At 44.9% G+C, this 13,283-nt stretch overlaps 1 protein-coding gene across 3 annotated transcripts in view; it reads left to right on the top strand.

Annotated features, from left to right (window-relative positions):
- The window catches only part of Syt14 (synaptotagmin 14), a 135,101-nt gene that overhangs the window by 96,741 nt on the left and 25,077 nt on the right, over nucleotides 1-13,283 (top strand). For all 3 annotated transcript variants that reach the window (XM_051148162.1, XM_051148161.1, XM_051148160.1), the window contains 2 exons: nucleotides 1,345-1,616; nucleotides 5,648-6,097. In XM_051148162.1, the coding sequence (XP_051004119.1) occupies nucleotides 1,345-1,616; nucleotides 5,648-6,097 (722 nt within the window). The remainder of the gene's footprint in view (nucleotides 1-1,344; nucleotides 1,617-5,647; nucleotides 6,098-13,283) is intronic.

Raw genomic sequence — 13,283 nt, 5'->3', positions numbered from 1 at the left:
GTAGCCAGGCACTGCTGGGAGGACAGGGCTCCCCTGTGTGGCCTGTGCCGTGCGTCTGGGTAAAGCTACTTGTCTCATGCTTCTTGGCTGCCACATAACTGCAGTTATTAATGTGTCAGCTCTAGCTCAACTTCAGCTGCACTGGTTTTGATAACTTCTCAAAGTTTGTGTGCTAGCTTTAGTAGGTAAGACACTTTAATTAAAATTAGAGCTTTTGATCAACTAGGTAAATTCATAGTTAAGGCATTGATATTTTTCATTTGAATGAGGACTTTGGTATTTTTTAAATGGGGCCTTTAATTTTTATGTAAAATTTAAGGAAGAGCTATATTGAATATTTGAACTGACTGCCATAGCAATTTTATTTTAAACTACCTTTTTTAGGAGCATTGTTTAGCTTTAATATTCAGCATGAATTCTGGATCTATTTACATATCCTTACCTGCCCAGATTATAAGATGAAAGCAGTGTATGCCCTGTTTCCCAGCTCTCCCTTTTCAGTTGGGTATGTTGGTGACAGTGTATGCACACACCATAACATCTAAACTTAATATGTTGTGCAGTGTTCAGTAACCATGGAGAAAGTAGGTAGGGATCAAAAGGGTTTAATTTCTTAGAAAGAAAATAGAAAATGGTCATATTTTCAAAACAAAGTTTATTGGATCATAAAATGTATACTATCTGTGAATCCCTTATCCATTTTCGTAGATATAGTTGGTCTCAATGGAAGATGGATGCAGATTATTGAAGCAAAAGAATTAAAAGATAATTTAAGAGAGAGAGAAAATGTGGCCTTAAGTCATCACTGCTAGAGGTGGTGGTTCTTACTGTGGATAGGAGGAGCCGGGCACCCTTAGACTTACAGACTGGCAAGCAGGGACTGAATGTGGCTTGTTCAGGGTTCTAACCAGTAGATGTGGAAACATGCTAAGCTGAGTGCTGATTAGAGTTTGTCCCGTAACTGAGAGCAATGGAGTCTTATGTTTTACCCACCATGTTTTATGGCCCCTGGAGAGGCCACTGACTACAAGGGAGTTCGTGAACTGTACATAGCATTGGGAGTGTCTGGGAAGAGAGAATCAAGTAAACTGGTAAGGTTTGTCTTTGTGGTTCATAACAATATATGGTTTTTATTTCTCTCGATCTTATTGGGTGAGAGAAGAGAATGGAGAGCTGGGAGGTTTTATTTTTGTGCCTGGACTAAGGAAAGAGAAAACTCATGTAGGAATTTTAATGGCTTTACCCGTTTTTGCTATTGAATGTTTACTTCATGTGTTAAAGTTATTTTCAGTTACTTGAACTGAGGCTGATTGGAGACAGTGACCACACTCTTGCCCTTGTCAGGAAACTGCATTCAGAGAATGAGAAGGACGCCTCCGCTGGACGAGCTGCAGCCTCCGCCTTATCAGGACGACAGTGGTTCTCCTCACCTCTCATGCACACCCTCCGAAGTCGGGGATGGGAAGTGTGAGATTTCCCACTGCAGCAACAGCCCACGGCGTCACTTCAACAAGTGCCCTAGTGAAGGAAGCACAGGGCACGAGGCAGAGAGCTTTCATAATAAAGGATATGAAGACGATGTCCCTAGCGACAGCACCGCAGTCCTCAGCCCTGAAGTAAGCAGAAGTGCCTGTGGTGCCAGTGAGAGCTCTCTGAGGCTACCAACCCTGCGCTTTACTCTCTCACTGGTGTCCCAGCCCCTGTCGCTTCTCTACCGCATTTAACAAAGTCCTGAGGCTATTGCCCCCCATAGTCTCCATCCTTCCCAAACAGAGATGGGTGGCTAAGGATCGCTGTTGTTTCTTAAATACTTTATATAGAACATTCTAGAATTATTTTCCTGTTTGCACATGTTGGGGTTAATGTTTCATGCTTTCTGTTATCACTTTATTTTGAACTTTTCACTGTTAAGGGATTGTTCAATGTTTCACAAGCTTTTCAAATTAATCTTACTGTATTTTCATTTCATAGAGTACAAAAGGAACAAATGCTGGTTACTTTACTGGGCAAATGTCACAACTTTCTAAGTTTAATGTAAACTAGCTGATTTTGTTGCTTTCTTTTCTGGAGTGAAGAATATAAAAGTGGCAACAAAATAATTGTAGTTTCAAAGGCTTTTTGTAATTCAAAAAGAATTTGTCTTATTGATTCTTCGGCTGACGACTCAGTTAACCCAGGGTCTCACATGCAGGACTATCTATGAGATTTGCTTTCTTTTACAAACCTTACATTCAGACTTTGACAACTCTCACCCCACCAGCTTTATCACACTGATGTGGCCTGTGCTGGCAGTTCTGTGTCTGCTCTCTAAGTAATGACAGTAGTTTTCTAATACACAGTACGAGTAAACTGTGGACAGATACCCTTCAGCCTGGGGTTTTCTCTTATCATTTCAAAAACACCTTAAATTTTCTAGTATTTTTAGTACTGGCATATAGTTATGATCTGGAAGAAAATGTTGAATTGATTCACTTAAGGTGCCACGATGCCACCTGTCACCTAAACACAGTTGTTTTTCAAACTGTGTAGGTAGGTACCAACTTAACAGTGACCCTGGATTATAACAGTGACCACAATAGTGTCTGACATCCTGCTTCTACAAGAAGTAAAAAATGCTAGTGTCAGAGAGAAGCAGGCAGTTCTATTCCAACTCAGATCCTTGTTGGTGCAGAAAAGAGCTAATAATGGCCACCAGTCTCTATACATACTTGGGGGGGGGATTAGACTTATTTATTTATTTTATGTACATGAATGCTCTATCTGTGTGTACACTTGCAGGCCAGAAGAGGGTATCAGATCACATTATAGATTGTTGTGAGCCACCATGTGATGGCCGGGACTTGAACACAAGACCTGTGGAAGAGCAGACAGTGCTCTTAACCACTGAGCCATCTCTCCAGCCCCTGTACATTCTTGTTGACCTGATCTGTCTTTGTTGCAGTAGTGCCAACCAGACACACTACCAGGCAAGCTGTCCCAGAGGCCTCAATCACCAAAGTAAAATACGCAGATGACAAATAGATGCCTAAGTGTGTGTACTGTGCATGTGTATATTGTTGTCTATTTCAGACGCAAAGCAGAAGTTAAGAAGATTGAGATGAGGTAGGTTAACCCAACTTGGCAAAGGATTGTCAGAACAGATAGGTCTCAGGCCTATGCTGTGATCGTGGCTTGTATGGGCCTGTGGGTCTGCATCACAGTCTGCTCAGCAGCAGCTCTGCTTTATCACCTGCTAACAAGGGCCAGCATTGAGATTTGAAAAGGGATACCCACAGCTGGCAGCAAACACTTGTTTATGGGAGATAAAGGGGCAAATACACCTGCCCACCACTGAAATTTGCCAGTTAGAGACACTTGCTACCTGAGAAGCTTCATAAGTAGAACCTGTGGCCCACAATCAACCTGGCAAGACATGGACTTTCCATCTCTGTGGGGCCAGTGCTCACTTTCCCCAGTGCATATTCTTTGTAGTCCATGAATTGTTGGTGCATCTTCTAGGCTGTGACCTTAGGACTCCTGCCTGTGTCTCTCAAGGCTTTGTTTTCTGTAGGCAAACACAGCTGTGTGTAGACTTCAGCAGCTGTGTTCTTGCTGGGCTAACACTTTGCAGTTTCTTCTTCTCGTGGCTTTTATAGCACCATCAAACATATTCACACAGTACCTCAAGTATTCGTTGTATGGATGTTTAGATATGGAATTTTGACAGCCTAGGCTACTATAAAATTTGTACTTTTCAAGTTTATTTCATGTCCTTGTAATTTTATCTATCTTTTATCAGAGGATTCTTATAACAAGTTGGTCAGCTAGCTCTATGGCTTCCTGCAAGTAATGGAACTCCAATACCTTAAAAATTAAGGATTGTTTTCTTAGTGCCTCTCTGAAGACAATGGATAGTAGCTTAGTATATAAATGTTCTACCTATGTTTCTGACATTAGAATGCTTCAGAAACAGCTTTTTAGGACCTTATGAAGTTTTTATTTCCTAAAAATCCTTGTTACCATGATGCTATTTTTTTAAATACTAAATTGTAATACCCAAGATACATTCATAATCTATAATTAACAACTGTGGAGTGGGTTTATATTAGTAGCGCCCACTTACAACGGTGCATGCCAGCATGTGCCTGCAGTCCCATTGCTCAGGGGCAGAGAAAGGAAGCGTGCTGAGGTGACAGCAAGCTCCATCTCGGTGGAGCCTTCCCTCAGAAATGAAGGAGGGGACACTGACATCCTCCTCACCTTTGTATGTGTATGCAGTGGAGTGCATCCCCACATACCTACCTGTGCATAAACCAAACACACACAACATAAAACAAGCATGTTCAGTACACACCAAACACATAGAGCACACAGCAAAACATATACAACATACAGCAAGCACATACAACGTGCACATACAAGACAATCAATGTAAAGAGTGTCTTCTATGAGAGTTTGTTCCTGTTTCCATATGTGATACCAAGGACTGCATAAGACTTACAGTCTCAGAGGCTCCTGTTGTTTTCTTCTTAAAGAAGAGGCTTTTGCCACGAGCTAGCTAACACAGGCTTAGCACAGAGTGCCAAGCTGACTGAAAAACATGGAAGCTTGTTTCACTTTCACTCAACATTCTAGATGAGCAATGCTCTGCATAACGGCTTCATTCCAGGCCCAGGCCCTTGTGTGAACCTGCCCTTGTCCTTTTGGTTCAAACTGACATGTGCGGGCTTGTGGAAAGAAAAGGGAAAGCAAGTCCTTCCATTGTAAGGCTGAGCTAGACATTTCTCACAGGAGCTCTGTGTGCCTCCCCTGTCTCGGCTGTACAATGGACATCCAAGGAGACTCTGTGTTCTCTAGGTGGGGTGCTGCTGACCTAAATTCCAGAGCTCCTTTGAGCTAATATGAGAAGGGAAACCAAGGTCGGCACTAGTCAGTTCCACAGTAGCACTGAATCCAAGGTTAGAAAGTTTAGGAACATTCTAACAGCACATGTTTTAAAAGGAAAATCACTTATATTTTATTAGGTATTTTAAGGGTCAAAGTGTGACTTCGCCATAATTAACATGTGCAGTTTTAGCCTTTCTTCAATTTGTGAAATGTGGATTTTGCTATGTCATTGGCACTTAATGTGAGAAAAATAAAACTGCTTTGATTTCTAGTTGAACATTGAGATGAGCACGGTCTGTGGCGTGGAGAGTGAGTGTTTGGTGCACAGTGTCCCAAGCCCTTTACACTCCTATTCAGGTTTCCCATTTCCGCTGACTTTAAAGTCTTCCTGTGTAGATTGTATTTGAGATGGAGGCATCTTAGACATCCCTGAAAATGGAGCCACATTTTTCTGTAGCATTGAGCTTTGCTCTTCTCTGCAGACAGCTCCCCCAGGAGCAAAGACTATGACATTAATATGCACATTAAACTCTAACTTATACAAACATCCAGTTTTCTCAAGACTGTGATAGTGAATATTGCACTTGAAAGATGTCTTCATCTTTACCACTTAAGTTGCTCTTTCCTGTAAGGTAACTTTTGCATGTAGTTGACTTATGCTTTCCTTGTGACAGCAATGAAAGTTATTTATATCATACTCTAGAAGAAATTGGCATTTATTTACATGCTAGGTTAAGTAATAGGACTAAAAGCTAAAAACACTTAAATTTGCTTTTCTCAGGACGTGTCAGCTCAAGGATCCTCCTCACAGCTTCCTAGACCTTTTGACCCAGAGCCAGAGGCCAAGTACGGCACACTAGATGTGACATTTGACTACGACTCACAAAGACAGAAGCTTTTGGTAACGGTCACGGCTGTCACAGACATTCCGACGTACAGCAGCGCGGGCGGCAGCTCGTGGCAGGTGCGCCTTGTTCTTCTACCCATAAAGAAGCAGAGAGCCAAAACCAGCATCCAGAGAGGGCCGTGCCCTGTCTTCACAGAGACGTTCAAGTTTAACCACGTTGAATCAGAGATGATTGGAAACTATGCAGTGAGGTTTAGACTATATGGTGTCCATCGCATGAAGAAAGAAAAGATTGTGGGGGAAAAGATTTTTTATTTAACAAAGTTGAATCTTCAAGGGAAAATGTCGTTACCGGTGATACTGGAACCTTCTTACAATCCTTCTGTGAGTATCCATGGAATGACCCGGATACAGTTTCTGTTCATGGCACATAATACATGCCGCAGGAGAAGTCGCTAGTCAGCCCACTGCCCCCACAGTGGGTCGTTTGCACAGTAACCAGACACATGTACCCAGTCCCTTCTGTCCTGTGAAAGTTACCCGTAAAGATGCTCGCGGTTTTCTCTCTGTTTTGTTTTCTCCTTCTAAGCTCTCATGCAGGTCTGTGCATCTGCTCCTGTTGAGGCATTAAATAGTTGGTTGTGCACTGTCCAGACTCACTAAGGAAGTGACCCTTTTCCTTCCAGGTTAAACCAAGGGGCACAGCAGGAGCTGTCTAACAATCTTATAGTGTGTGTACTGCTGCCCAAGACAGAATTATTTTTCTAGAACTGCCACAAAATTATTTTTAAAATTAAAAAATCAAAGTCTTTGCTACACTTTACATCCTTTTGAGAAAAGACTAAAATATTTCTCAGTGAAAAATTGTGACCTCAAGCTTTTTAATCTTTCTCCAGATTATAATCATGCATCGTCTCTCTGTATTTTTAACAAAATTCCCACAAGGCATTGCAGATTACAGGAGAGTAATGACTGCATTGTTTATTTAAGCCAGGGAGATGCATTATGTCACATAGTTATTTCAGTATAAGAAAAGCTGTGATTTGGGTAAGTGTAAATTATGACTTATATTTCTTTCTGTGTTATATTGGATAAGAAACCGTTTATAATGTAAATATACAAATTTTAGATTTAAATTTTAAGTTAGAGTCTTGATGTTTCATTGTTGTTTCTAAGCTTTGACTGTGTGAGCCTAAGGCTTGGGCAGTAGCCCCTTGCATCACACCAGACCGATTTCCAGTCACCATGGGGCCTGGCTACTTCAACTAGGTCCTTGAGGATCTTTATAAGGAAAAGATGGCAGTAGGTGTACTGTGTTTTGTGGGGTTAAGTTTTATTACTAGAATTAACATCATTTAAAATGTTCAGAATAAGGATTTTGGGGGAAGTGCTTTTTAAAACACTTTTACTCTTGAGATTTTTCATGCATACAATAAGATGTGCTCATATTTCCCCAAATGCCTCCCTTGTTTCCCGCAACATCTCATAACCCACTAAGTCCAATTCGTGCTGCCCATGTGTGCATGGGTGTGGGGCCATTCACTGGAGCATGGGACCCTCCAGTGACCACCCGCCAGTAGCTCCTCTGTCAGGGTAAGGCCTGGAGACAGGTGATCTGCCCATCTATGCCAGAACTTTGGGTGGCTTGGTCTTGTACAGGTAATGACAGCTCCTGTGACTGCAGGCATGCAGTGGTCATGCCATGCAGGGGACATCTCACAGCACTCCTCTCCATCCTCTAGCTCCTACACTGTTTATCCCGTTTAGAGCTGACCACTGAATAAAATAGTCTTTTATTCTCAGCACTTTGACCAGTTGTATTTCTTCTCCTCTTGACTACTGCCCACAGCAAAAGAAGCTTTGTTAGCCAAGGCTGAGTGAGAGCAGCCAAGGTTCTTTGTCCTCCCCAGCCTGGGATTTTTCCAGGATTACAGCACCAGGCATGAAATTCTCTCTTGTGAAGCAGGGCTTCACCTCCAATCAGAAAGTTGTTATTTGCCCCATATCTTGGTTGGTGTTGTGGAGAGAAACCATTACCAGCACGATTCTTATAAGAGAAAGCATTTAGTTGGGGCTTACCTTCAGTTTCAGAGATTCAGCCTGTTATCATTGTGATGGGGGCATGGTGGCACACAAGCTGGCATGGTGCTGGAAAAGTAGCTGAAAGTTCTCTCTGAATCTACAGGGAGTAGGAAGAGACTCTGTGCTTGGCATGGGCTTTGGAAACCTCAAAGCTTCCAACAAGGCCATGCCCACTCCAACAAGGCCATGCCCACTCAGCCTTCTGAAGTCCACCACTCCTCAGTGGCTAAGCAGTCTAATAAATGAGGGGGCCCTCATGTCACTATTGCATGAGTGGGCACACAGTGACCAGTGCTGCATAAAGCCATTGAGTCCACCCACTTTCTTCCCCTGCTCCCTCCTCCTGCTGCTGCCATCCTCACTTAATCTTTTAACCCCTAGTGCCCTTTCTTTTATTTCACATGCACTAATCCCTTCAGGTTTTTTAATTATATTGTGAGAGAGTAGACATCCATGTGGGTTTTCACATATTCCTTTATTGTGTGCGGCGGGGGGGGGGGGATTCCTCTCCCCTCCCTGTCCCTCTCCTCGTCTCCTGTGTACTCCCACAGCTCTCCCTGTTTAACCCTTCCACCTCCCGAGTTCTGCCCCCCTACTTCTGTACAGCTGTAATCTATACCCCTCCCTCACAGCACCCCACGGGCTCCTTTCCAGTTTCCTGCTTCCACTTGAACTCTTAAGTTAAACACACAAAACAAAGGATGTAACGCTGCGTCTGCAGTTGCGGGAGGCTTGGGTGACCTCGCTTACTATTGCATTGCCCCCTTCTATCGTTTCCGCATATTTAATAATTTTGCTTTGCTTTACAGTTGTGTTCCACTGTGTAAATACTTTTTCAAGTGAGCATGCTTTATAAGAGGAAGAAAAGAAGGAGCGTGCAAACACTATTTTAAAGAGTACACATTTTTATACAACGAAATGTTCTATTATTTCTGTTTTTCAATTTTTTTTCACTGTCTCGTCTGGAGGGGTAGTAATTCCTGAGGAGAATAGGTTCTTATACAGTAGTAGCCGAGTTAAACTAGAAGAGAAAGGCTGCCATCAAATGTTTGCTTTGTATTGCTTTGATGACTTCATTTGTTTCCAGCTCCACATTAGTTGTATTTGCCATAAGCAGTGGCTCTCAACCTGTGGGTTCCAACCCCCTTGGGAGCTGAGTGACCCTTGCCCAGGGGTCACATAGCAGATATCCTGTGTGTCAGACATTTACATTACAATTCATAACAGCAGTAAAATTGCAGTTATGAAGCAGCAATGAAATAATTTCATGGCTGGGGTCACCACAGCATGAGGAGCTGTGTTAAAGGGCGGCAGCGTTAGGGAGGCTGAGAGCCACTGCCGTAGACAATACTAAGTTTTATCTCTGGTCAGACTGTGTGCTTCCTACATTGCATGTGTTAGCTGTGGGCGTGGCTTCTGTGATACTCTGCCAGGCAATACAGTAGGTTCCTGGGGCTACTTACAAGGAGGAGAATGTGCTAGGTAAGTAGATGCCACGTCATGCCGTTTGAATCTACAGAAAGCTGTCTGCCTTGTGCTCTCAGCAGCTGTCCCCTAGGTACCAGTGTGCTGTCTGTCATACCTGTAGCCATGTTTCCTTGTTCTTAGCCTTGCTTTGTCCTTCGCATCCTTTCAGAGTCTTAGACCTCGGCATACTACAGTTTTGCAGCCAGTTTATAATACTATTATACTGAATGTAAAAATGTAATACCAGTAGAACTCAGGTGTTTTCTGTAAGTGCCATAGTACTAATGTTTTCCTTGCTTAATTTTTAGTATAAGTTGAATAGAGAATTCTTGTTATTGTAGTTTACTTGAAAGAGCTTCTCTTTGATTCTCTCAGACATGTTTATGAGGTATGTTCATAAAAAAAGATTACTTCTATATTTAGTCATTTATCCTGGTTGTTTTTTAATGATTGTTTATTGTTATTACTGGAAAAATATTAACCTTTCACCAAAGATGTTTTCATCCAATACCCAACATTATAAATTACTTTTAAAATGTTTAAAGTTTATGGCTTATTTCATAGATAATAACATAATTCACATGTAATATTTAGTTCCATAGATGATTTTTCAGGAACTTGTTGAGTCAGAAATACGAAATTACTTTTTGAGAGCTCTGGGGTGGTTTTTGCTGCTGGTGAGATTACAACAGGATTGAAATGTGGCTGTAGCTTGAGTGTGCCCCATTGACTGCACATACAAACATCAAAAATAGAAAATGTGCTGAAGATTGAAAGACCTGAGTTCCATCTCAACCAACTATGTACGTTTTCTAAAATATTTTGAGCATCAGTCTTCTGGTGACCAAAATGAAAGGACTTAGACCAGTGACCTGTGGGTTGTATTTTTCTCTGATATTCTGATTCTACTAACAGTGAGAGAGAAGCTAGGTAAGAATAAAGTGGGACAAGTGTTCCTGCACTTGTGCACGTGATTGTGGACATCTGTGTGTGAATGGGTAGGTGCGGTGGGCGTGTGCTCGTCAGAGGATGGTTCCAGGACTTGATTCTCTCCTTTCACCATGTGGGTCCTGGGGTCAAACGCAGGTCAGCAGGTGGCAGGCGCCATACCCACCACTGAGCCAGCAGAGGGGTAAGCTCTTAAGTGCTTAAACTATCATGTCCTGAGGTGAACTTGTACTAGCTTCTAGCTCTTCCATACCTTTTTAACTTTCTAAGGCCTGAGGGAGTCCACCACCTTAAGACACTCTGTAATACTCACCTTCCTAGGGTCATCTGTGTTTAGAGGAGGCATTGAGGTCTAGATTTACATGTGATGTTTGTTTTGCAATACAGTATGAGCCAGAGAAGTACTGAGTGGTGCCCCATGACAGAGGGGGAGCTCATCTTTAAAGGCAAGAAGTAAAGGAAAAATGTCAGCAGCTGTCCATCCTCTGTCTTCCCTGTGCAGTAGACTCCCTAGAGACTGTAATAACCTGGGGGAAATGCCTGTTTGAAAACTGTACTTAATTCTATTCCAGGAAAAAAATTCTGTTCATAAAAATAATGTAGATAATAAATTAGTCTTCTCATTTCTTGTTTGTTTTAAGAAGATTGAAATTTCTGTCACTGGACATGTACATGTCCCTGCAATCCCTCCCATATCTTAATTCCATACTTGGATCTGTTGAAGGGAAACACACATACACATGTCTTAGGTCTGTAGTAGAAAGGCTAGTCACCCTCTCCTGTAGTCAGTCACCCTCTCCTGTAGTCAGTCACCCTCTCCTGTAGTCACCCTCTCCTGTAGCCACCTTCTCCTGTAGCCACCCTCTCCTGTAGTCACCCTCTCCTGTAGCCACCCTCTCCTGTAGTCACCCTCTCCTGTAGTCACCCTCTCCTGTAGCCACCCTCTCCTGTAGCCACCCTCTCCTGTAGTCAGTCACCCTCTCCTGTAGCCACCCTCTCCTATAGCCACCCTCTTCTGTAGTCACCTTCTCCTGTAGCCACCCTCTCCTGTAGTCACCCTCTCCTGTAGTCACCCTCTCCTGTAGCCACCCTCTCCTGTAGTCACCCTCTCCTGTAGTCAGTCACCCTCTCCTGTAGTCACCCTCTCCTGTAGTCATCCTCTCCTGTAGTCACCCTCTCCTGTAGCCACCCTCTCCTGTAACCACCCTCTCCTGTAGCCACCCTCTCCTGTAGTCACCCTCTCCTGTAGCTACCCTCTCCTGTAGTCACCCTCTCCTGTAGTCAGTCACCCTCTCCTGTAGCCACCCTCTCCTGTAGCCACCCTCTCCTGTAGCCACCCTCTCCTGTAGCCACCCTCTCCTGTAGTCACCTTCTCCTGTAGCCACCCTCTCCTGTAGTCACCTTCTCTTGTAGTCACCTTCTCCTGTAGTCACCTTCTCCTGTAGCCACCCTCTCCTGTAGCCACCCTCTCCTGTAGTCACCTTCTCCTGTAGCCACCCTCTCCTGTAGCCACCCTCTCCTGTAGTCACCCTCTCCTGTAGTCACCCTCTCCTGTAGCCACCCTCTCCTGTAGCCACCCTCTCCTGTAACCACCCTCTCCTGTAGCCACCCTCTCCTGTAGTCACCCTCTCCTGTAGCTACCCTCTCCTGTAGTCATCCTCTCCTGTAGCCACCCTCTCCTGTAGCCACCCTCTCCTGTAACCACCCTCTCCTGTAGTCACCCTCTCCTGTAACCACCCTCTCCTGTAGCCACCCTCTCCTGTAGTCACCCTCTCCTGTAGCTACCCTCTCCTGTAGTCACCCTCTCCTGTAGTCAGTCACCCTCTCCTGTAGCCACCCTCTCCTGTAGCCACCCTCTCCTGTAGCCACCCTCTCCTGTAGCCACCCTCTCCTGTAGTCACCTTCTCCTGTAGCCACCCTCTCCTGTAGTCACCTTCTCCTGTAGTCACCTTCTCCTGTAGTCACCCTCTCCTGTAGTCACCCTCTCCTGTAGCCACCCTCTCCTGTAGTCACCTTCTCCTGTAGTCACCTTCTCCTGTAGTCACCCTCTCCTGTAGCCACCCTCTCCTGTAGCCACCCTCTCCTGTAGCCACCCTCTCCTGTAGCCACCCTCTCCTGTAGCCACCCTCTCCTGTAGTCACCCTCTCCTGTAGCCACCCTCTCCTGTAGCCACCCTCTCCTGTAGCCACCCTCTCCTGTAGTCACCCTCTCCTGTAGTCACCCTCTCCTGTAGCCACCCTCTCCTGTAGCCACCCTCTCCTGTGGTCACCCTCTCCTGTAGCCACCCTCTCCTGTAGTCACCTTCTCCTGTAGTCAGTCACCCTCTCCTGTAGTCACCCTCTCCTGTAGCCACCCTCTCCTGTAGTCACCTTCTCCTGTAGTCAGTCACCCTCTCCTGTAGCCACCCTCTCCTGTAGCCACCCTCTCCTGTAGTCACCTTCTCCTGTAGTCAGTCACCCTCTCCTGTAGCCACCCTCTCCTGTAGTCACCCTCTCTTGTAGTCACCCTCTCCTGTAGCCACCCTCTCCTGTAGTCACCCTCTCCTGTAGTCAGTCACCCTCTCCTGTAGCCACCCTCTCCTGTAGCCACCCTCTCCTGTAGTCACCCTCTCCTATAGTCAGTCACCCTCTCCTGTAGTCACCCTCTCCTGTTCACACTCTCTTATAGCCACCCTCTCCTGTAGTCACCCTCTCCTGTAGCCACCCTCTCCTGTAGTCACCCTCTCCTGTAGTCACCCTCTCCTGTTCACACTCTCCTATAGCCACCCTCTCCTGTAGTCACCCTCTCCTGTAGCCACCCTCTCCTGTAGTCACCCTCTCCTGTAGTCACCCTCTCCTGTTCACACTCTCCTATAGCCACCCTCTCCTGTAGTCACCCTCTCCTGTAGCCACCCTCTCCTGTAGTCACCCTCTCCTGTAGCCACCCTCTCCTGTAGTCACCCTCTCCTGTAGCCACCCTCTCCTGTGGTCACCCTCTCCTGTAGCCACCCTCTCCTGTAGTCACCCTCTCCTGTAGTCACCCTCTCCTGTTCACACTCTCCTATAGCCACCCTCTCCTGTAGTCACCCTCTCCT

Source organism: Acomys russatus, chromosome 6 (assembly GCF_903995435.1).
Source record: "Acomys russatus chromosome 6, mAcoRus1.1, whole genome shotgun sequence".
Lineage (NCBI taxonomy): Eukaryota > Metazoa > Chordata > Mammalia > Rodentia > Muridae > Acomys > Acomys russatus.
Note: the sequence above shows the minus strand (reverse complement) of the source record. Positions and strands in the feature narration are given on the sequence as shown.